General features: G+C 36.2%; 4 protein-coding genes across 5 annotated transcripts; 3 read left to right on the plus strand and 1 right to left on the minus strand.

The window, feature by feature from the left end:
• Nucleotides 1-4,725: 4,725 nt before the first annotated feature.
• Nucleotides 4,726-6,791, plus strand: LOC145591014 (thioredoxin-like protein CXXS1). The gene is made up of 4 exons (XM_081647402.1): nucleotides 4,726-4,882; nucleotides 5,069-5,082; nucleotides 5,565-5,687; nucleotides 6,409-6,791. Exons 1-4 carry the CDS (start codon nucleotides 4,792-4,794, stop codon nucleotides 6,550-6,552), a joined length of 372 nt encoding a protein of 123 aa, XP_081503528.1. The 5' UTR covers nucleotides 4,726-4,791; the 3' UTR covers nucleotides 6,553-6,791.
• A 5,710-nt stretch (nucleotides 6,792-12,501) lies between these two features.
• Nucleotides 12,502-16,662, plus strand: LOC145592492 (UDP-N-acetylglucosamine transferase subunit ALG14-like). Of its 2 annotated transcripts, none has more exons than XM_081648960.1 (6): nucleotides 12,502-12,708; nucleotides 12,848-13,071; nucleotides 13,357-13,496; nucleotides 15,791-15,928; nucleotides 16,021-16,080; nucleotides 16,204-16,662. In XM_081648960.1, the coding sequence occupies exons 2-6, from the start codon at nucleotides 12,894-12,896 to the stop codon at nucleotides 16,378-16,380; spliced, it is 693 nt and encodes a 230-aa protein (XP_081505086.1). In that variant the 5' UTR covers nucleotides 12,502-12,708; nucleotides 12,848-12,893; the 3' UTR covers nucleotides 16,381-16,662. The 2 variants fall into 2 exon arrangements, with proteins under 2 accessions (XP_081505086.1, XP_081505087.1); XM_081648961.1 differs by having other exon boundaries at nucleotides 12,878-13,071.
• Nucleotides 16,663-18,019: 1,357 nt separating this feature from the next.
• On the plus strand, nucleotides 18,020-19,356 carry LOC145592302 (transcription factor ILR3-like). The gene is made up of 5 exons (XM_081648745.1): nucleotides 18,020-18,023; nucleotides 18,124-18,183; nucleotides 18,293-18,356; nucleotides 18,439-18,601; nucleotides 18,799-19,356. The coding sequence occupies exons 1-5, from the start codon at nucleotides 18,020-18,022 to the stop codon at nucleotides 19,060-19,062; spliced, it is 555 nt and encodes a 184-aa protein (XP_081504871.1). The 3' UTR covers nucleotides 19,063-19,356.
• A 279-nt stretch (nucleotides 19,357-19,635) lies between these two features.
• LOC145592303 (uncharacterized) lies at nucleotides 19,636-24,489 on the minus strand. The gene is made up of 7 exons (XM_081648746.1): nucleotides 24,032-24,489; nucleotides 23,692-23,748; nucleotides 23,554-23,637; nucleotides 21,387-21,614; nucleotides 21,134-21,281; nucleotides 20,923-21,047; nucleotides 19,636-20,014 (listed from the first exon to the last, which is right to left on the minus strand). Exons 1-7 carry the CDS (start codon nucleotides 24,487-24,489, stop codon nucleotides 19,636-19,638), a joined length of 1,479 nt encoding a protein of 492 aa, XP_081504872.1.
• Between the last annotated feature and the right edge of the window lie 722 nt (nucleotides 24,490-25,211).

Below are 25,211 nucleotides of genomic sequence, written 5' to 3' on the forward strand. Positions count from 1 at the left end.
CCCAGGCTGAGTTTGTTGACCACCTCTTGCACCTATTCCCCCTCTTATTGCCCTTCCCCCTTTCCCAAGTTGAGTAGGTTGGGCAGATATGTCATGATGTGGTGGGGCAACCTCTGCATTAGCAACACTAGCTTGGGGTGGCTAGACATCTTTCTTAGGTCTTCCCCTAGGCTTCTTTGTGGGTGGTTCAGGTGGGGCCTCTGCAGTATCCTTGTGAGGACACTTTCTTTTGTTGTGGAGGGTGGACTTACACAAAGAACATGACATTTGTATGCCAGTTTTGGTTAAAGTGCCAGGTTTTTTAGGATTCTCATAGGGGTCCTTAATCCTATTTTTCCTTGGCCTCCCTGGTCCAATCTTAATTGGAGGTGGAGCAAGGGGGCAAGAGACTTTGGGCCAATATCTTTCACCTTCTAGAGGTGGAATAGAACCTGTGACAATTCAAACAAGTTTACAGCCAATTTTAGTGTTCAATTCAAGATACAGCTATTGTAGTGTAATAGAGAAGACATTAAATCACTAAGTTTACCTGCATAAGCTTTCAAATAGTTTTCCCTAGTGTAATAGGGATCCACATAGTGCTCTGCTTCTTTCATAAGGAAGAATATGCAAGCACATGCATGACAACAGGGAATGCCAAGCATATCCCATTTTCTACAAGAACAACTCCTAGTTTCCAAATTGACAACCACCTGATCCATATTGTGAGAGACATTGAAGTCTCTGAAGATGGAAAGACTTCACAATAGGCAGACTTATTCTTCTCTTTGTTCAACTTAGTCTGAATTCTTGGGCAAAGAGCAGTTGTGCACTTCATCATTTCACTTCTTTTCTTAACTATCCTTTGCATAAGCCCAACTCTGATGTCTTCTAGGCAATGTAGAAGATGCTTTGTCCTAGCCTAAATTATATATCCATTGAAGGTCTCAGCTATGTTGCTTGTGATAGCATCTGTTTTAACTGAGGTGTTGAGATAAGCCCTGCAGAACAAAGATGGATTGTAGCGCTTGAATGCTTCAGCAGCATCACTGTTGATTACAACCAGCTCCTGCAATCTTTCATCAAAATCAGCCATGTTGTAACTCTTTGTAATCCTCCAAAACTGCAACTTGAGTTCATCTCCTCTGTAAGTTTTATGCCAGTGTGCAAAGACATGTCTTGCACAGTGCCTATGTTCAGCTTTGGGCAAGACAGTGGAGACAACATTTAATATTGCCTTGTAAACCAAGGAGAACAGATATCAGTAGATTGACAAGCAATATGTAAAACCACAATCCAGAAACTGCATACATACAATGAAAAAAGATGAACAGAACTTGCTTGATGCTCATCTGAAATGATAGCAACCTCTTCACCTTCACCCAACAGGAGACATGCTTGGATGTGTTTGAAAAACCACTCCCAGCTTAAGTTGTTCTCCCCTTCCACTATAGCCCATGCCACTGGGTACATTTGGTCATTAGCATCCCTGCCTACTGCATAGAGGAGCTAACCACCCAGGAAGGTCTTCAAGAAGCAAGCATCAACAGCTAAAACCTTCCTGCAACCCTTTATCCAACCCTTTGCAAGACCTTCAAAGCACATAAACAGCCTTTGGAAGACTGGTGGAGGGAGATTTTGCATCACAGTGACTAACTCAGTGTGACTACCTGGGCTAGTTTTCTTCAGTGCAACTAAATAACCTCCCACTTTAGTGTAGTGCTCATGAATGGACCCATGTAATAACTTGTGTGCTGCATACTTGACCTTATATGCAAACACTGTAGTCACTATTATCTTGTATGCCCTTTTAATACAGTCCACTATTTCTTTTGCAGGCCAGTGGGGCCTTGTTTTGAATACTTCTAGAAATTGTTCAGCAACCCATTTTGCTTTCAACTGTCTGTTCTTCTTCATGTTTCTGTAACAAGTGTGCTTATTACACACACTTTTCACCAACAATGCTGCCTTACCAGTATGCCAAGAAGCATACACTCTAAAAGGGCATCCTTTAATGCACTTTGCCTCAGTTCTTTGACCCCTGTTCTTGTTGCTGTTACAGATCACTAAATTTTTTCCCTGATAAACTGCATACTTTGCCACTGCTTCTTTGAAGTCATCCCTCTTAGCAAACCTCAAACCAACTCTCCAATTGAACTGTGAGAAATCTGTGTCTGGACTCACTAGCAAGCTTGATCTCTTTCTCTTGTTTCCCTCTACTCCTTCATCATCACTAGGTGGTGGTGTATTTTCTTCCTCATCACTCTCTTCATACTCAGTTTCATCCTCACTACCTTTATCTTGTTCTTCCTCAACCTCAGGTGTCTTCCTCCCCTCAATTGCTTCTTTAGCCAACTGAGCAGCAGCTTGAACTAGTTGTGTGGTACAAGCCTTTACTCTCTCTCTAGCTTGGTCATATTCTTCATCACTCACATCAGATTCATACAGCTCCCTATCTTTAAAAATTGCCTCATTATATTCATCCTCCAGTTCTGCATCTAAACCATCCAATCCACTTTTATATTGCTCAGCTTCCAAATCAACATCAGCCTCAGCACTGTCTTCATCAGTATAAACTCCACCAAAAAAAGAATCTTCACCTCCCACAACCTTCCCTGTCTGGCTACTCTCAACTAAAACACCTTTCCCTTTATCTGTTAAAGGGTTATACAAAGGGTCTCTCTGGCCATCCTCATCACTGTAGAAACCCTCACACAGCTGGTCTAGCCTAAGTGGACTATCAGGCCTGTTATCAAGCCAATCATAATCATCATCAGCTAGGGGTTCTGAGGTGAAAGCAGGAGTGGCTGTATTTTTAGGTGCAGTGGTTTTTTGTGGAGTAGTTTGCTTCAAAAAACCTAGATCTGAAGTATTAATAGCACTCTGGGTAAGGAGGGGGGAGTTTGGGGCATTTGTTTCTTTGGATGAGGTGGAAGATGCTTTTATGGGTAGCTGCTGATCTTTTTGAATTAATGGTGGGGCAGGTGCTTTTTTAGTCCTAGGGCTTGTCCTAACTTGAGTCAACATAGTTGGTGGGCCCCTTTTAGGTGTCTTTTTCTTTTTTTTGGACTTGGATGGTTGTGGGCAAGCTTGGGAAGCTTGTGTCAGTGGTTGGAAGTGTCTTTGAACTACAGGTTCTACCATAGGGTCAAGCTCTAGTGAGTCATCTCTATGCTTCACATAAAGCTCCACACACCTGTACTTCACACCCAACTTTGCTACCTCCATAACATCAGCATCATCATGTACTTTCCTCAAACCATTTGTCATGCTTAACCCAGGCAACAAGTAATACAACCCATCAACATCTTTACTCACACCACAACACTCCTTAGCTAACTCTATTATGTCAAAGTAACTTAGCAAATCTGGGTCAATTTGCTTTGTTTTACCTCTGCCCCCCTCATAAACCAAATCGCCATTACTAAGATGCTTGAACCACACACTATGCCAGAACTTCAAACAGAATTTATCACACATTTCAACCTAAAAACTACAACAATTAATCACAATTACGCCCAGCACATAAATCTGTAACAATAAACCCTAATTCCAATTACCAAAACAATTACATGCGACAAAAAACAAATCAACAATAAAGCAACAATTTTTGCAACATAAAGCAACAATTTTTCATAATTAAACACATTAACAGATAATTCTACCCAATATTGGCAATTAAACGCATAATTTAGCAACATAAAGCAACAATTTTTGCGAAAATTTAGAGATTTAGGGTTTACCTTGAAGCTGGTATACTTAGCTTCTTCAATGGCGTCACAAACAGTCTCCTATCAGAGCTCTAACCTTTTTTTTCTATAACTGGAAACTCTTTTTGGGTCAAAATTTACCAATTATGGTTGAAAGTGTTCATTGAAGGGATGAAGTCTTAATGGCGGGCTTTAATTTTTGCAAAAGGTGATTGAGGGAGATGGTGACGTGGCTTTGGTTTTGGGAGGGAATTGAAATAAGGAGGTCCACTTAAGTCTTCCTACAGGTCAACACTCCAACTAAGTTTAAAAAAAACGAAAATAAAAATTTGGGGGAAGGTTAACTTTTGAAGCCGGTTGCCAGTCAACATGGACTGCTCTAGGCAAAATGGGTCAATAGTTAGGATTGTTAAAAAACAAACTGTAGTTAGGATTGTTGTAGGTAAATGGGCAATAGTTGGGATTAATAAAGTGTATTTTTCCTAATTTTATGAGTTTTTATTTTCTGCCTAATATATTTATGACATCATTTTTTCTTCCCAAGTGTGATTACACATTTCTAAATAAAGCATAGTGTCTATAAAATTCTAAGCTAGTATAGTTATGTTAGAGACAAATCAAATCAAATCAAACTAGGGCTTTGGAACATAATTAATTTTGATTTTGTTAGGGAGAAAATGATTTTTTCTTTTTTTTTTACTAAAAATAAAATAACATTATGTTGTGGTTTAATTTAGGTGGTTCTAGAATTACATGTCAAAGCCCACAGTATTATTGTGGCCAGAATCACTAAACATCCTTTATTATTGCATTAAATTAAAAATATTAATTAAATCAATATCAACAATTTTATTTGATTTGCCTTAATTACCCAAAAAGTAAACGAAATATCAAACAAGATTCTATTTGTTTTTTGTAATTAAAATTAAAGGGTGGGTCCACCTCAAGTTGATTCATGTCAGTCTCTTATCTAGATATATATAGTTCGTTCACATCCACTTTGTTGGACTTCTTATTCGAATATTTTCAAGTGTTGTCAATTTTTATTTAAATCGATTTCATATAAAGAAAAACTCATCAAAACTCAAAAACATTAACAAAGATGAAGGAGATGGAGAGCAGCAGATCAAAGGTTTCAGCTGTGGAATCCAAGGATCAATGGGAGGATCTTGTCAAAAAAGCCAAGGAACAGGGTACCCCTATAAGCTCATTTCTATTACTCCCCTTCATCCAAATTTAGTTGTCACATTATTTGTTCAAATTATGCTATTAATGTTTAAAATTGTTCAAATATATGTTGTGGTTTTGGTTGTGATTTTGGGTTTTTATATGAATTATTTCGAAAGATCTAATCTTGCTTATGTTTTTTTTTTTATCAGCATGGCCTAGTGGGGTCATGACTTAATTTGGGGTTTTATCATATTTTTGCATGGTATTTTCGGGGAAATTTTATGTATTCAATTATATTTATTGAATTCCTTGACCACTCAGCAAAGAAAAAAAAAGGTATGAAAATTGATGGGTTCAATTTTTATTTTTATTTTTATTTTTATTTTTATTTTTTTTTTGGTTTGGGTGGGGGTGATGGGAGGAGGAAGGAATCATATTAATGAAGGGTGTTTTGGGAAGTTCAGAAGAAAATGTTGTTATATTGGTAATGAAATAGTAAAATTTCTGTCTCTTTTTACTTGCCCATGTTTGTTTAGAAAACCTCGTCATACGAGGTCAAACAAAGCCGGTAGAGAGGAATAGGGGGAGTATGAATCTGTCATTTCTTAGGAAGAGTTGGATACTTATTACTTAGCTTGGATATATCATGTTAATTTTGGTGAAACTTGTTTATATCATGTTATAATGGCAAATTTTATTTTACAGATTGTGGCTCACTTTGGAGCAACATGGTGTGTCACATCATTTGTTATGAATCCATTCTTTGAAGAATTGGCCTCAGAATATGCTGATGTATTGTTTGTCAACGTTGATGTTGATGAAGTCAAGGTAGTATCTTTCCCTTTGAAATGACTTGGTTTTGTTGAATTGGCCTTAAGAAAATATACTTTCGGATTTCGTATTTCATAGTAGTATATGATGAATATGTTATTGGATTGTGTTTTGATTCTGTCAATCAATTACAGTATGCTCATCTTTGTTATTGTGTAGAGTCATGTGTGTAACGAGTAATTTGGTTCGATTTGGGTCAAATGGTGTATAATCAGGTCTATTGTCGATCAGTTTATCATGAAAGAATCAGTTGATGTTACATGCTGTAAGTTCCTATTGAGTTAGTTTGGTACAATTTCAGTCGGGTTTGTGTTATTTGTATTTTGTAGTTGAGAGTTCGAGACAATTTACTAAGCGGTCTAGATCGTTACTGGTTAGCAAAGGCGAAATTTTCCAATAATTAGTGTCCTATCTTGTGAAATTGTAGTGTCTGGCTGACTGCTTCCAAATCTGATTCCTATGTCATGTTAAGCACTACTATGTTTGCTTCTCTATAGCATCACCATACATAAGAAATGCCCTTTTTTCAGTTGATTGGTCAAGATTTTGAATTATGCTTATCTAGAGTATCTGATATGTTGATATGATTTTTATGTTTAATGTGCTATTAGTATGATAATATCTCGGGTCAATTTCAAAAAATTACTACTTTCATATAGGTTGATCATTTTGTAGTTCTTTGCTTATCGTGTTTGCACTTGTGGCTTTTGTTGTACAGGAAGTTGCTTCAATGATGGGAGTGAAAGCTATGCCAACATTTCTTGTGCTGAAGGATGGCATCGTAGTTGACAAGATGGTTAGAGCGAACGAAGATGAGTTAAGGAAAAGGGTCGAAAAGTTTATTGGTGCTAATATGGCCTAGTCTTGTATTTCATGTTGTGCATTCTGCTACCGTACTCATTTCCTTATAGCAGTGTGCTGGCAAATAGGAAAACTATTACAGCTTTATGCGTATGCCAATGCTTTCTGATGTATGAATGTATTCCGAATCTGGTGTGGTACTGATTGTCAAGTGAAAACATATACATGAAAGTACGCGTATGAAAGGTTGATTGTAAATTATTCCATGTATTTTATGCTTTGCTTGATGACCGCTTCTCATCTGTTCTATTTTTTATTATTGAATGTCTTGGCATGTTCACAATATTTGAATTGAAGATTTTCTTGTCAAGCTGTTAGCTTGAAGTGTCTGCTGCAGTCATTGAGTCAGCATAGTTGTCATATTTTGCTTCACTAGAGTGTATCATAAGAACAGAAGCACATCAATTCATTGCTGGCTCACTGTGTATAGTACGAACCTGCATTATGACTTCAGTCACTGCAGTAGCAGCAATTCTGATATTGAACTAGCCTCTTGCAGTTCTATTCCAAGATTTGACTTATAAGGTCAATCTCCATGCTAATCCTCAAATCTTTAATCACTTAACAAAGAGTATGGGATGCTCTAAAGTCTCAACATCTGCACTGCAAGATGCAAGGTGCATCATCACCGCTGACTGACTAACTGAGTGCAGTACAAAGGCTTATGCAAACCTGCATTTTGACTTCAGTTAATGCAGTAGCAGCAGTTTTGATATCAAACTAGCCTCTTGCAGTTCTATTCCGAGATTTAAATTTTAGGGTCAATCTCCATGCTAATCCTTGAATCTTTGATCACTCAACAAAAAGTACAACATGTAGCTCACTCTCAAGTCTCAACATCTACACTGCAAGATGAATGCTTAATACCCATAGCATACCGCAGAGAAGTGTTTATTTCCAAAACCCAAAGTTTTGAAGATGGTTGCTAATCATGAAACTAAATTTTCAAGGCACATTTTCGGAGCTTGGAATGTGGATGTAGAAAGGCAGTCATCTTAAGTAGTCTTTACAAAAGAAAGTGTTAGCCCAACCAATATAATCAGCATTCAGCAACAAAGTTCATTTCTAGCATCATCATTCTTTTCACATGAATATTTGCTAGTTTTGCGGGGATTAACCAGTACAGTGTAGAATGGCAACACATGAACACACCATGAATTTGACATGAATGAAGCAGTTGAGTATAACATCAATCTTTTTTAGTTGGTTAAATCAATGTTTATATGTGAAAAAAAGCTAAATCGATGATTCCTTTCAATCCTCAATTTCTTTCTTATTTAATTTTTACATGAACATGTATTCGATGTAACGTGATTTATATGTCAGTTTAGAAGAGTGTACACCTCAAACTACAAAAGATTAACACCTTAAAACGTATTCTAAACTTAAGTAGTTAAAATAGCAATAGACCTTTATCGAAATTCAATGTTATAGTTGGATTTCAAATAATAGAAGTTAAACTATTAAACATGGGCAATTATATTACTAGTTCGATATCAACTACTCCTTTTTACTTTCTTTAGTAAAATGTAGAGTTAATACAAATTGAAGGTACTGAAGTTTGGCAAAAGTTGTATAAAAGGTACTGAAGTTTGAGAAGTTGCATTTAGAGTACTTAACTTGCTACAGCAGGTAAACTTACTTAAAAAAAAAAAAGGAAAAATAAAATTCTGACAAAATAAAGGAGGGTACTGTTTCTGCACTGATTGAATTCATATCATCACAATTCACAATCATCATCTTCTTCCTCAATTCGAACAATCAAAACCACTTACAAATCCCCTTTTCCTCCATTTTTCCACCCAAAAAAACCTTATAATCTTCTCCTTTAGTTGGTTTTAATGGTCGTTTAAATAAAAATTGTGAGGTCTGTTTCAAGGCTAAGCATCCCAGGGACAAGTTTCCGACTAGTGAGAGTAGAGCAAGTCGTATTTTTGAGAAAGTACATTGTGATTTGTGGGTTTCCTATAGACATCCTTCGTCTCGTGGAGCTCGTTATTTTTTAACTATAGTTGATGATTATTCTCGTGCCGTATGGATTTATTTGTTGGATGATAAAACGGAAGTTTTCCGTACTTTTATGAGTTTTATTGCCATGGTTGATCGTCAATTTTCTCAAAATATAAAAATTGTGCAAAGTGATAACGGTACGGAATTTAATTGTTTACGTGAGTGTTTTTCCGCTACCGGTATTTTATTTTACACTTCTTGTGTTGGGACACCACAACAAAATGGTAGAGTTGAGCGCAAACACAAACACATTTTAAATGTAGTCCGGGCCTTATGCTTTAAAGCTCACTTACCGATTTATTTTTGGGGAGAGTGTGTTCTTGCCACTGTACATTTAATTAACCGAACTCCAACACCTTTGTTACAAAATAAAACACCCTTTGAGATTTTATTTGGCTATCCTCCATCTTATAATGTCATCCGCACTTTTGGTTGCTTGTGTTCTTGGGGTATCCATTTGGCAAGAAAGGGTAGTCCTTGTATGATCTTGAAAAGCGAGAATTTTTTGTGTCCCAAGATGTGAAATTTTTTGAGAATGTTTACCCTTTTCTTGATGCCAATGTGGTGAATATTGAGCTAGCTTAGAGAGAGTTGTTCCTATGTATGATGATGTTGTAGTGGATGATGACTTTGTAGAAGATGCAAGTGCAGGGGTTACGACATCCCAAGACACTGCCCAACAGTGAGAAACAGCAGACTCCGCGACCTGGCCGCGGGAGAATGGGGTGAGCCGCGACCAGGCCGCGGACTCCACTGCCCAGCACGAAAATACGGGGTTGGTGCTTTTGAGGCACCGCAGCAAAACCCTCAGCAGCAGCCCGTACTGCCGAGGCAGCAGGGCCAACCACAGCAGCCACCGCAGCCAGCTCTGCCACTGCCGAACAGTACGGAACAGCAAGGCAATCTGCAGTCAATCGATTCTACAGGTGAATTGGGAAGGGTTTTGCGTGTTAAGACTCCTTCGGTTCTTTTACGAGATTTCGTGACTCATACTATTGTTGCCGAAAGTCCATCTTCGCCTACACCAATTCCGCAGCACAAGTCAGGTACCCCGTATCCTATAGCACACTATATTAATTGTGATAATTTTTCCGTCAAGTATCGTCATTTTTTGCCAGCTATTATCTCGGGTAATGATCCGAAATCCTTTAAGGAAGCAATGGGGCATGAAGGTTGGAGGAAATCGATGCAAGAAGAAATCTGAGCCTTAGAAAATAATGGGACTTGAATATTGGAAGAATTGCCCCCCAGGAAACGTGCACTTGGTAGCCAATGGGTCTATAAGACCAAATATTTGTCCAATGGTGATGTTGAAAGATTGAAATCAAGATTGGTGATTTTTGGCAATCATCAAATCGAGGGGATCGACTACAATGAGACTTTTGCTCCAGTTGCAAAGATGACAACTATTCGAGCTTTCTTGGCTATAGCTGCTTGCAAGAATTGGGAATTACATCAGATGGATGTGCAAAATGCATTTTTACATGGTGATCTTGACAAAGAGGTGTACATGAAGTTGCCCCCTGGGTTCGAAAGCAACAATCCCAAGTTGGTGTGTCGTTTGAAAAAGTCACTATATGGTTTGAAGCAGGCTCCCCGTTGTTGGTATGCAAAGCTTACGGCAGCTCTGAAAGGGTATGGGTTTCATCAATCCTACTCTGATTATTCTTTGTTTACATTTTTTCAAGGGCGAGTTCAGATTAATGTGTTGGTCTATGTTGATGATTTGATTATTTCTGGAAATGATTCTGCTTCATTATTGGCTTTTAAGTCCTATTTAGGTGATTGTTTTAAAATGAAAGATCTGGGGCCCTTGAAATATTTTCTTGGCATTGAGGTTGCTCGGAGTGCGACAGGTTTATTTTTTTGTCAGCGTAAATATATGCTAGACATAATCTCAGAAGCAGGTTTGATAGGTGCAAAGCCTAGTGATTTTCCGATGCAACAACATCACAGATTGGGTCACGCGACAGGTGATTTTCTTGCGAATCCGGAGCCATACCGTCGCCTAGTTGGCCGGTTGGTCTATCTTGCTGTGACACGGCCAAATCTTACTTATTCCGTGCACATATTATCTCAGTTCATGCAGAGTCCGCGTATAGAGCATTGGGACGCGACCTTGCGTATGGTACGATACTTGAAGGGTACTCCCGGGCAAGGGATTTTGCTTCGAGCAGACAACGACTTGACACTTAAAGGGTGGTGTGACTCAGATAGGGCCACTTGTCCACTCACTCGGCACTCGGTGACATGTTGGTTAGTGTTTTTAGGCCAATTTCCTATTTCATGGAAGACAAAAAAGCAATCAACAGTCTCTACGTCGTCTTCAGAGGCCGGATATCGTTCTATGACATCAACAACTTGTGAATTGAAGTGGTTAAAAGGTTTGTTATATATCTTGGAGTGCATCATCCCAAAGCTATTCCATTATTTTATGACAGTCAATCGGCTCTCCATATTGCAAAAAAACCCGGTTTTTCATAAAAGAACCAAACACATCGAGGTTGACTGTCATTTTGTGAGAGATGCCATCATAGAAGGCATTATTGCTCCATCATATGTGCCTACGGATACTCAGTTGGCGGATATCTTTACGAAGGCTCTTGGCAAGCGACAGTTTAATTTTCTATTGTCCAAGTTGGGCATTTTCGATCCTCACCATGCTCCAACTTGAGGGGGGGGGGGTGTTAGGATATATTAGAAAGATTTGATATTATTTGGTTAGGATATTTACTTGGCAAAGATAGGCTAGATAATAATCAAAAGATAATTGCTATATTTATCTTGTATTGCTCTATATGTTTCGGCCAAGAGCCATGAATGAAGGAGAGACAAATATTCTTGATTGATATTTCACACCCACAATTCTGAAATACCCCATCAAATCAAAATCATCAATAAAAAAGCTCAAACCAGTTAATCAGTGGCGAATTCATCAATAATGGACTCATTCTTTCAACGCTCATTAGATGATTTAATCACAGGAATTCGACTTCATTCCCCAGAATCATCAACACCCCTTTCATCTTTCCTCTCAAAAGCCATTGAAGAAATTCATCGCGAAATCAAATCAACAAACCCACAAATGGAATCCACTGCACTTCTCATATTAACTTATCTTCATTCAATTTATGGGTTTGAAATTTCTTGTGCTGCTTTTCATGTAGTAGAAGTAATCATTTAACCTCAATTCAATCTCAAAAGAATTGAATATTTAGTTGTTTCTGCTACTTTTAATTAATCTACCAATTAATTCAGGAATGTTAGAATTTCAATAAAAAAAAATAATAAAAAATAAAAAATTTAATTGCTGCTTATGAATTTTTTTTTTTTAATTTTTTTATTTGCTGCTTCTAAATTGAAGGTTTTCTAAGGAGAGAGAAAATAGAGGAAATGAAGGATTTTTGTTGCAGTAATGGAGGAGAGAGAAAGTTGAGAGTTGGTGAATGGTGATGAAGGAAATGAAGCTTTTTTATTTATTATTTTTTTTAATTTTTTTTTTTTAAATAAAAAGGAAATAAAAGGGGGAAATTGGTTGGAGCAAGTTACCACTTGGATGTTTTACCTGCTGTAATAGGTTAAGTACTCTAAATACAACTTCTCAAACTTCAGTACCTTTTGTGCAATTTTTGTCAAACTTCATTACCTTCAATTTGTATTAACTCGTAAAATATATACAAAGTATATGAAAAACAAAAAACAAAAAACGAGTATATTTTAATTATTAGCTCGTCTTATTAGGAATATAACAAACTCTTTACCCCAAATTTATCATATCTACACGTATAAACAAGATTGAACCAGAGACCAATTCATAAATGACATTTAGTTTTATTGATTAGAAATTCAAGTTAAAACTCAAGAGTCAAGATTTGATCACGTCAATAATGTTAACTTTTACGACTTTCTTTACACTCTAATAATTAATACTCTATAGGAAAAACAGAGGCAAAAACGAAAAAGTAGTGGTCTTATTGGGCTTCAATATTAGTGGACTATTACATTGCAGATTTGCAGTATCCAAAAACTCACTCTCTCATCTTCTCCCACTCAACCGCTCTCTTTCCCACCGTCGGCGACTGACAACGGCGGCTGTGACTTCCGCCGGCGATGCTCCGGAAATTCAGTCTTCAACCTTCAGTCTAAGGTATCTTCTTCTACACATCAAAATTCTGGAAAAACTAAATCAAAAACTGAGAAATGATGCCAATTGTGCAAAATTCATCATATTTTGTTCTGAATTTCAGAAATTGAGGTGCAATTTGATTGTTTCCTTGTGATTCTAGGGTTTATTTCGTATCAATTTGTGATTTTAGTTGGGTGATTTTGACGATGTTGAGAGAGAATCAGTGGTTAACATCAATGGCGGAATCAAACGGAATCGTAGCTATTGTAGTGACTGTTTTGACATTGATTCAAGTTCGATTGTTGTATGTTCTTCATCGATGCGGCAAATCATTACGACCTACTACTATTAAACCTCTTAGTACTCTCATTGTTCTTGGTTCAGGTTAACTTATTGATCTAAATTTGTTAAAATTGCTAATTTTTTAAATTTCTTTTCGTATTTTATCTGATGTATATCTGCATTTTTGATATTTTTTGCTTGTGTTTTTTATTCATATTGTATGGTTAGCTGATGATGGTATAATGGGTTCAAATCAATTTGGCAAAATTTAGATTTTTATTACAGTATTTGAAATTAAGGCATAAGACATAGTTTTTGCTTGAACTTATTGGGATTGATCTGTAATATACTTCACCTGATTATATGTGTCTGTTGTTATGCTTGAAGGTGGTCACACTGCTGAGATGATTAATCTTTTGTTGGCATTACAAAAGGACAGGTTTATGCCTAGATATTACATAGCTGCTGCTACTGATGATATGAGTCTGCAAAAAGCTCGAATATTCGAGAGCTCCTCGGATAATGAGGTAATTATATTTCTGCTGCCACTTTTTCCTGTTTTCTGCAGCTTACTTTTGTGCTATACTTTCCATTAGAAGGTCTCACTCATGAACTCTTATTACTGTAGTATACCTGATGTTGTAAGTAGCACCCACATAAGTCTAACGCCACCTTTATGGTCATTTCATATTTTCATGTATGTCGTTATATAATATGTTGCTGGCTTCTTCTGTGATTAGTGTAGTAGAACAGAGATGGGATTAGACATCAGGATTGACTTATTAATTGGGGTTTTAACTAAACATATTGTAGATTTTATGAAGTGTCTTCTTTCATTGCAAACAGGTCCGACGGCTGAATTGCAAACACAGCATTCTGTGTTTTCCTGTTCTCTGTGCCTCTGTGGGTGTTGGGACTTGGGGCTAGATTTGGGCTTAATTCTCCTTTTGCAAATGTTAAGCATCAAGAAAATTTAAACCCTTGACACCTCCTAGGGCCTATTCCTTTCTGTCACTTGGCTTTGTGATTATTGAGTGATTTGGAATCAGTTAGTTTAAATCTTTGCTAAAGGTTATGTAAATTACATTGTTTATTGGAGAAAGTTAGAATGTGAATTGAGACTGTTTGCTTGGTGAGAGGTTACAAAATTCTCAAGCATGAGTACATCTCATTCACATTCATTTTCATAGATTGATCATGCAAGGATACTTAGACAATCACCATGTGGGAACTGGAATAGTGCAGGTTACCTCTTTTTCAATCCTTGCTATTAAGCACATTGGAGAATATTGTATGAGCATAGCAACTTTGATGGTTTTATTGATGTAGAAAGATATAGAACTGCTCAGTATTTATAATTTGTAAGAGTTTTCATGAGATAAGGGTTAACTTGCTTGCTGAAGCACTGAAAGGATACATTAGGCTTATAACTACCAAGGAAAAAGGTAGATGCATATTGCATAAGCTCACATATATTTTAAAGAGTTAGCCAATAAGATTAAATTTTGGAGAGTGCTAGTGAGCTTTTATTTTAGTAGTAATGTGTTTATCAACTTACAGCTGCTGCACTGTGAAACTTGAAGTATGACTGTTAGCCATGTTATTATACATTAGGAAAATACTTTATGAGTGAGCTTTTATTGTAGTAATAGTGTTCTTATCAGCATGTGGTTCCTGCACTGTGAATGCCATTTGAATATTGAATTTTGAACATTTGAATATTTGTTACTCTGTATTTACTGTTGAGTCAGATATGGTGGGTATGAACGTACTGATGTAGCCAATAGCATGTCTTTCTTGTGATTTTTTTGGGTGGAAAGCCATATTATTCTTGATTGAGGTTTGTTAATTGTTTGTCCATATTAGCCTTCATGTATTCTATGGTCTTCAGATTTTTTTTTGCCTCTATAGAGTTTATGATTTGTGAATTATAAAGTTATACTTCGTATGAGTTTATGAACCTAACATGTAGATTTTGTGGTGAGGAGTGTACTTGTACATGTGGTTATTTTTCTCTGCCTTGATGTGCTTTGTTGGACACAATGTGTTGATTTGGATCTGGTGGAAGAAATTATTTTTTATACTGCTTACTGCCGTATGAATGTTTGACTTAATGGCATGCATCACTCTTCTCATATTTTCCTTAAATAAACTGTACATAACTTGCTTCACGATTAGCACTTTATTGCTATTTTAGACTTGGTGGTCTGCCAGTTTAAAAAAAAAAAAAACTTGTTGGTCTCACCTGCTGCTCTCTTTGAGACCTTGAGATGGTCTACCAATTGACCGCATACTTGTATCAAATTATGAAGATTTATCACCCGTCTACATGACTATTAATTGTTGTTTTTAACGTAGGTAGCATAGTGAAATAACAGATTCTTAAAGGCTAGGTATTAGGCAAGACAAAAGACACTTAACTAGATAAAGTACTAAAATAAGGCATAAATCACATGAAGGTTATATGTTGTATGGCTAAACAATTACTATGTGAGTTACATGCTCACTGAATTTTCACAATAATGCTTCTTAGCTCCACCTGCTACAAAACAGAACAAAAGCATTTGTAAAGATTTATTTTTTCTTTTTCTTTTAAAAGCTATAAGCAACTTTAACCTAATGTGATTTCTTGAGGTGCACTTTGATCTCTGGAAGTGCCTATTTATATCTCTTGCATCACACCTCAGTGCTTCAAGCATGCTCTTTACTTACACTGTCTAAGGCTAACTTTCTTTCCTGTATGGATGTTGTTGCTTCTACGATCTTTGCAACTTCCCTTTTATTTGAAGGAGACTCTTGCCTGATTCTGAATTCATTACAGAATGGGATGAATACAGCACAGTACATGCAGATATATAGAAGTCGAGAAGTTGGTCAGTCATATATAACTTCTGTTGGGACAACCCTCATTGCCATTGCTCATGCACTGTGGTTAATGATTAAAATCAGACCTCAAGTGGTATATATCTATTTAACCCTCTCAACTTTTTTGGCAATTATAACCTGTGTTGTTTATTGATATTTGGTATATTGTTTAATATTTTCTGCTAGATTCTCTGTAATGGCCCTGGAACTTGTATACCATTATGTGCAATTGCCTTTATGTTTAAGGTGAGCTCTTTACTGGACCTATATCAAAATTGTGATTTGTGACTAATATGAGTATATGACATCATGTCGTCATGTCATTTTAATTAGTTTGAGATTTATCAGTAGATTCTATCGCTACTGCAGGTACTAGGGATAAGATGGTCATCAATATTCTATGTGGAGAGTATTGCAAGAGTAAAAAGACTCTCTTTGAGTGGCTTGTTGCTCTACAAACTAAGAATGGCTGATCAACTATATGTGCAATGGCCTCAACTGCAAAGGAAGTATCCTCGATCTATCTATGTTGGTTGTCTCATGTAGCTGGTTCCTGGAAGTTCTCTTGTGTAGATTCTGCTATAAATGCCCTGCTTAGGTTATAAACTTCATTTTTGCCACACAACCTAATCTTTTGAGATTTTGACTAATGTATTCTTACTGAGTTCTGACTTGAGGGATTTATGCATTCTTGAATCCTGATTGCTTCTGGTGTTCTTTGATACATCCAGCATTTTTAACATATGAATGTATCAGACAATCTTCTTATAAGTCATACTCATTGTGCTTGAAAGTTTTAATATACCGTACTTCACATTTCTTTCTGAATTATACCTGTACAGTGTTGTATCAGTTTCCCCTTTTTATTTTGATATAGAGTAAGAGGCCTAAGGGCTCTACCCAATTTGTACATCCTTTGTCCTGAATCCTCCTGGTTACTTGCAATTATCTTGACATAGTCCAGTTTACCTTTGAATATAATAGTAGTGTGAAACAAAGAAATGCCATTGTGCATGGACTCCAAAGTTCACTTGCATATGGTGTGTCATCTGTCCTGGCTTCTTACAGAAGCCTATTAGTCTGTTATGGTTATTAGGTTGCTTTGGATGTCATCTCTGCTAACTATCTTTCTTGACCCATTGCAGAGGCTTCTTAGTCGGTTATGGTGATTAGATGTCATTATATGTTAGTAGTAACCAACTCTTGATGCTGACTTTGACATCCCACATAAAGTATTCAGTGGAAGCTTAAGGCCTCCACACTCCCAGTAGAAATGCAACTCTCAGGGATCATTGAATGATCTAATAACAGACCATTCAACTAATATCTGACCTACAGCTCATTGGCAGAACATTTCTTTTATTCTGTTTACTTTTGTAGACAGTTACCAGAATAGGACTATAGAATCTATTTTATGTTGATATAATGTGCTGCAATTGTGCCATATCTGAAAGTTTATGCCATACCTGCCTACCTGGTTGGTCATTCTGACTGTGTCGTAGATTCTGCATAAACAGATAAACCTTTTCCTTCTAAAAAAGTCTCTAACACACTCTTTTTTAAAAATTCTTTTGTTGATTGATAATAGTGTATTCTTTCCCCTTTCTCCATATAGCCCCACAAAATAACAAAATTTTCTATTTCCCATGCATCAATGTATTGACTAGTACTTGTATACTACATACTAATAAAGAAAAAAAGAATAATTTTCTGCAATAATACACCGGAAAGCTGTAGTGAGATTCTGGTGTTTCCCAGTCAGAGTAAGGTTAAAGAAAGGAGTCTCTTGAAGAGGACATTGATCTCAACTGGATTTGCTGTCTTCTTGATGATATCAAGCACCTGTTGTGACTCTTCTGTCATGCAGCCTGATGTTCCTTGGCCTATTGCTCGTTTTGATTCTTATCCCAGCTCCACCTTCCATAGGTTTGTTCACTTTATCCATTTAATTACTGTTGCTGTTTGGAATCTTTGGATCGCAATATTTTTTGTTTTAGCATATATTAGCAAGTTGAACTTTTGTAGATGATAAACTATTTGGTCCTTGGATGTACTTATTTTAGGCAATAGTTTTGTATTAGTTTAAAGATCTTGTTGTTCTGTTCTTCTGCACCATTGAGCTGTTCCTCTTGGGCTATTATTCGAATCAAATCTAGTTTTGCCAAAGCAAGAATACTTTGTGGAAATGAGTTAGTCCACACAAAGTCTGATTCAAGTAAGGTATCTTGGGAATTATTTTTGTTGATCATATACAATATATTTGAGTTTGCTTTCTTTTTGTCCATGCAGTGCAGCCACTCAAGATTATAGTGAGGGTTTGTATGGTTTTGATGACTGCTGCAGGAAAAGGTACTTGGTCATTTTGTCATTAAGCATCTTAAGAATTGTATTCTTCTATTAATATTCATTTCTTCTAACAATTCTTCGCTATTCAACTCCAGGGTCTGTGTGTAATCAGTCACTGCATCAAGCAGCTCCAAAGCTTGCCATGAGAAACAACAAAGAGATCATCTAAATGAAAGGCATGTACAGTTCTATTTGAGGGATTCTGATCTCATTTTGCCTATCTTTTTCTCAATGTACTTATTACCATTTTGTTGGTAGGTTCCTTGAGTTAAATGAAATTTTGGAGTCTGGAACACCACCCAAGCTTGACAAAGCCGCTATACTAACTGATGCTATTCGGCAAGTAAAGCTGTTACGTGAAGAAACTAGTAACTTAACCAGCCAGAATGGAAAATTAAAAGAAAAGATCAATGAATTGAAGGTTCACTCTTTTATATTTGCTTTGATCTGTAATTGAACAAATTAAGGATTATACATCAGCCTGCTAGCCAAGCAATTATCTCACAAATCAGCCCTGATACCAAATAATACTTCGTATATTATTAGATTCCTTAATTTCTTAGTGCTCTTTATCAAGGATGTTGGAGTCTTAATTATCTGCACTTTGTACTAATGCAGGCGGAGAAGAAAGCCCTTCACGCTGAAAAGCATAGGTTAGTGTCAGAGAAAGAGAAGCTGGAGCATCGAATTAAGTTTGTTGGTTATTGTCCTAGCTTACATTTCCATCCTACCTCAGTTCCAACTTCATATGCTATCCCCTGTCAAGCAGTTGGTGGCAAACTGATGCCCCTGGTTAATTACTCCGGTGTCCCCTTTTGGCAATTTGTGCCTCAAGCTGCTTTTGATACCTCACAAGATGTCTTTCACCCTCCCGTTGCGTAAGCTTGAGCTGTTATCCCTTCCTCGCACGCAGATCTCCCATGGGCCTTGAAGTTAGTGTTTAAGCCTCCTTAGTAAAAGAAGCTCTGTTTCAGGATGAAAGGATCAACAATGGATGATTCTGTTTTTGGTAGCAGTTAAATCTCTTAACTATTAAACTAAATTCGGTTATGCGTTGATTTATGCTATCTCTCTCTTTTATAATCAATTTTTAATGCTCCAGTCATATACATACTTGAACATAATTTTCTAAAACCTAACACATTAGAAAATTTCATATCAATTTTTAATGCTCCAGTCATAGACATACTTTAAGCATCAGTGGTGATGTTTATATCGTATCCTTTATGACTTGATCTGTTACCATTATCTTTTAATGTTCATCCATTTCTCTTAATTTCTCATAAAATACTTTGTATAATTTAAGTATATTTTTTCTTGGTTTGACTTTTATTGACCTGTGCATTACATGACCTAAAAGACTAGAGTAGTTTCTAACTACCAAATTTGCAACAGGAACACACTTGATTCTGCCTTTTATCTTATCTTTGAGAAATTGCCACTAATGTAACAAACTTACAAGTGAGAATAACGCAGTACATATACACTTTCAGATAGGAATTTATAGAATGAATTGGTAGGGGCGATAAAACTTGGTTTGTTAAGGATGTTCAACGATGGAGCAAGTGTCTCTCCAATAGGTAAGAAGTTCTGATCATAGTTAGGTTCACTTTCTAGATTACCAAATCCGCGTCTCCAAGGTGCACTACGATCTTGGTCATCGTCTATATTTGAAGACGACGTTGAAGCAGTTGAAGATGGGAAATCCGTGGAGTTGCTGCTAAGCACCACAACAACTAAAGCCATATTAGGTCTGCTCGAAGCATCCTCTTGGACACAATGCAACCCTACTTCTATGCATCTCATTACGTTGTTTTTTGAGTAGTTTGTGCCACTACAAGAAAATTGGTTTTTGGCAACAACTTTTTGCAACAATAGGAATTTTTGTAGCTGAAAAATAATAATTAATAACAAAAAATTTTGGTTGTTACTAAAAGTTGTTAGCATAGATAAAATTGCACTTTCCCTCCACAAGTTTCATGACGCGGGTTCACCCCAAAAAAAGAGCCATTTTTAATAACAAGCTATCTGTTGCGGTAAATAATATTTTAAATGGCAACATGACTTATTGTTACAGTAATATAAAAAAATTACGGCTACAACTTTTTATTGTTGTCAAAGATGTTCCTAATATTTTTTTTAAAATTAAAACAAAATAACTTTTTTGAGGGTTTTACCTTTAGATCTACATTTCATTTTCCTAGACTTTCCCTCACCTCAACTTTCCCTCGTCCCTAACCTCCCGCCATAGCATTTCACATATGAGTAAGTTCTTCACCTATTTCTTCTCTAATTCGTGTATCTATGTGATTATATTGTTGAAATGGACCTCAAACTGAAGTGGGTTTTTCAAATTTCAGAAACTAGGAGCAGAGAGTACAAGTGCATCGAAGGAATCAACGGAGATTTTGGTCACAAAAACCCAAATTCGGCAGCTCAAATCTTTGCATGTATGAATTCTTTCACAAATTCTTGTCTTTTAGCTTGTATGAATTTGTTACCAAAATTATTTTTATGACAACAAAATAAGTTGTCACCAAAAATAATTATTCGCAACTACATTTGCTGTTGCAAAAATAAATTTAATGGAAACGAAAATTCTTGTTGCAAAACGTATTGTATACACTTTAGACAGACGGTGTGGAAATGGCAACGAGCGAACTTTTGCAACAAAAAAGTCGTTGTCAAAAATATATTATTAGCAACAAAAATTTGTTGTTGCAGAAACCTTTGGTCACGGACCTTCTCATAACGACGAAAAGTCGTTGATGAAAACTAGCTGTTGTTGCCAAAAGATTTTCTTGTAGTGTGCCTAGTTCTGGATCAACTAATTCCATTACAGCTCCTGTGCTACAAAGTCGCCGTGCCTAAAATAATTTAGCGAATCTATAGGATTAGAATTCTTATTTGCAAGGAAAAAGGACTATGCAAGAATTAGTAGTAATTATCTTACGCGACTTAGAAGGTTGTCTCCTCCAAGATGTTGGTTAAATAAGTTGCTTTGTCCGCTTATAATCTCCAAAAGTATCACCCCAAAGCTATAGACATCAGACCTGACTGATAGCACGGCGGACATTGCGTACTTTGGTGCGATGTATCCACTACAAGACATAATTCGTTAACATTGATTAAGAAGTCTGATCCGCAACACTCTAGCATATATGAGAGGGACATATTAAGAAGTATTTCGAAGATCAAGGACTTACTAGGTTCCAACAACTTTGATGGTACTGGCGTGTGTTTGGTCTAATTTGATTAATCTTGCCATGCCAAAGTCTGCTATCTTAGGATTCATCTCCTCATCTAGCAAGACATTGCTTGCTTTAAGATTTCGGTGTATGATCTTGAGACGGGAGTCTTCGTGAAGGTACAAAATTCCTCTGGCAATTCCCATTATGATCTTTAATCTTGTATCCCAATCCAGATATTTGCGCCTAGTTTGATATGTAAGATGTTCAAAAGATCACATAAACTTTAAGCTATTGGGAGTTTTTCTATAACATTTAGCTTCCAATGTTGCATTATATCTTATATTCTTGTACTTAGAAAATTGAAACAAATATAAGGCAATTAAGATTTCCAAAAGTATGTTACACTTCATATCAACCAAACAACCACTTAAAGTTTCATATGTATTTGCTATACTACATGAAGTAGTACTAGTATAATATGACAAGGAAATGAAATAAAAGTTGGTGTAAAGAAGACATACCAAACAGGAATTTTTTAAGACTAGTGTTGGACATAAACTCGTAAACTAGCAAACTTTCATCGCCTTCTAAGCAAAATCCCAACAATCTAACCAGATTTCCGTGTTGAAGCTTTGCTAATAAGTGAACTTCATTAGTAAAATTTGTCATGACCTTGTCCAGATTTTCGATCCTTAGAAAGCCTCTTAACAGCCACTTGTTGTCCATTTGAAAGCTCGCCCTATGCCCGAGAAATTAATTATATATGAAGTACTTTGTATATAATAATAACCCTCAAAACCCTCTCATAGAGTGGTTAATTTGATTTAAAATCGTACCTAATAAACAGCACCAAATCCTCCTTCACCAAGTTTGTTAGCATCGGAAAAGTTACGTGTTGCTTGTTTTATTGTTTCTAAACTGAATTGCAAGGCACCTCCGTTATCGGATTCTTGGACAACTGTGAAGAAAGGTTTCAGAGGTTATCAGCTAGGATAATGCAAATCGAATTACCCCAAATACATCGCAAAATTATGTAGCTGCACATGATTATTTGTTTATTGATTGAGAATATACGTAGAATATACTCATATCATAACAAGTTTAGTAAATATTATGTTTGTCTGTTAAAGCATTTGGGTGTGCACTTTTACCTTGATGCTGGTTTTACTTCCTGTTCTTACACTTGTCGAAAGTAATAATGCTGAGAAGCAATGATAAGACGCCAAGGACCGGAATTCCCGCTCGGATTAAGTAGTACACTGCATCCTTGTCTTGATCTGCTCCATGAAAATTCAAAGTGTTTTTTTAATGAAATGTCGTAATTATCTGTAATCAATAGTGGCGAATTTAGAAATACAATCAAGTGGGGTCAAAATACTTTTGTTTAAAATCTATTAGGATCAAATGGTCAAATTTTGATAGAAAATATGACAAAATTCAAAATTTTACACTTGAAAATTTTTATTTAGCAAATTTATGTGGGGTCAAAGGACCCCACTTAGGACAATGTGGCTCCGCCACTGGTAATCAAGGTCTCTTTATCGAATCCCATTGTATTTTGCACATGAGAGCTATCCTGTTAGAAGTCGAGGGTTGATATGGTATTGACAATTAGTTTTACTACCTCCATTTCTTATTAGTTGCAACATTTTTTTTCTTTATGTCTCACAAATAATACTCCTTTGTTGAAACTAATAAGAAACAGAGGTAGAAGATTAGAATGACATTTTGTTAGGGTTTGTAAGGGGTTCTAACTCTTCGTTTTATCAATGTTATCTTAAGACGCCCATGTACATAGGATTTGGGGAAGTAATTAAATCAAAACATTTTCAAGTCTAAAATAAAAAATTTGATAACGCCATTTGCAATGGCTTAATAGTTTATAAGTGAGCCATTGGTAATGAGACCATAACTTACCTTGAGACGGCGAAGATGCATTGTCCAACGAGGGTTGCGATGAAGGGGGTGGCAGAGACGAACATTAATCATAAGTAGGGGTATAGAACTCATAATTTCCAAACCTTAGCATACAATTTGGCCGTAAAAGGATGGCCCATAAGTTATCGGCACAACACGTCGCAAGAAAATTGAGTGTAATCTTTATACACCTTGAGCATTCGATAAATCTGGCGTGCATTGCACATAGGCGAAAACCTCGTACAAAGGATTCAATTTTGCAGACCCTTGAGCATATTTCTTCAAAGAATTCCCTGCCACAGCATTGGCTTGTAAACTCCGAAGCAATGTCCCTAGAGTTTCCCGGAAACTGTGATCGGATTTGAAGAAAGTGTTAGTAATAACATATATAGATTAATATTACGTTACATCGTTTAACAATAATATGTTTACAATAATTTTAACATCTTCCAACGACGACCTGATGCAATACACAAAGTTGAACATAATAAATTATAATTCTACAAACGTTATTTTCTCAAAATACCTTAAATCTAAAGGGTACATAGCAATATATAATATTTTAGTTATTTTTATATACGTCAAGAAGTATATTCAATATTAATAGATGAATACTGTAAAAAGTCAAAACAATGCACGGGGTATATATATTTATGGAGAAGCTAAAATTACAAGCTGAAGGTAAATATACTTGTCTTATGAGAATATAGATATTGTATTCGATAGACGTAGTTCGAACTAACCTGACAGGATCAGACGTATTGCCTATACTATTTAGCCCATCACCCGGCAATGGCTCCATGGTGCCAAAGATCGAACGTGGGGAGTATCGAAACATGCAATCATTGTACCATCCAATTGCTTCAAATTTGTTAGGACAATCTACCTGGATCCACCTAGCGGCATTGACTAGGCAGGCCATGCAATCGGATGATTTAAGGTCACCGCGAAGGGCAATGACATTGACCGTATCATTGCTAGTGTCCCCTGCAGTGAGGTTGAAGAAGCCACAATTTTCTAAGTTGTTGGTGATTAGGGCAGTAAGAAGGTTTTCAAGGTTCGTGGCGTAAGCACTGGTTTCGTTGTAGGTGCCTAGGGTATTGTTACAAGAGAACCTAGCAAGATCTTCACCCGTGGGTTGAGCCGAGGTTAGCGAAATTGATAGCCAGAGGACTAGAAATGGTAATGAACGTGAAATCATTGTAGAATGAAAATGAAAAATTGGCATTTAGAGTTTTTTTAAAAAAAAAAAATTAAAAAAATCAAGGCAATGTTTTTTTTTGGGTTTGGATACTTTGGAATATGGTGGACTGATGAATGAATGGATTAGCTATCTAAATTATGATAAAGTTTGGCGGGAATTTGTCAAGCAAGTTGACTTTTACTTTAAGCTGACTACAATTTGTGACTTTTTGAGACATGAAAGGCATATTAGAGAATATAGAGATAATTTAAAGATCAAGAATAGACTCAGATAATGTGTTTTAAATAAGTAGCCTATCTTGAACGCTTTCAAAACTTTTGTCTACTACCTCTTCAGTTTTTTTTTTTAGTTGACATGTTTTGATTTAAAATAATGCTATTCAAAAATTATACTTAAACTATTGATTGTGATTTTATTTATGACAAAATTACATAGTCATGTGAGGTTTATTTGAATCTTTTTTATTGTGCATTGACAAATATGATAAAATAAACGTGTCAACTAGAAAAGAGCTGAAAAATAAGAAAGAAAGTGTATATATTAGCGCGACAACACCAATTGTCATATAAACACCCTATTTCTTTCCGTATAATTACAAGTGGGTCTTGTTAGTCGGTTACAAATTCTGTCCTTTGACAATCGGGTCAATCGCCAAACAAATTGTTGTTTCTTGATTACAAAAAGTAGCAACTTTCTAATTTTAAAGTTTTGAAGAAATT

Source organism: Chenopodium album, chromosome 18 (genome assembly GCF_948465745.1).
Source record: "Chenopodium album chromosome 18, dcCheAlbu1.1, whole genome shotgun sequence".
Lineage (NCBI taxonomy): Eukaryota > Viridiplantae > Streptophyta > Magnoliopsida > Caryophyllales > Amaranthaceae > Chenopodium > Chenopodium album.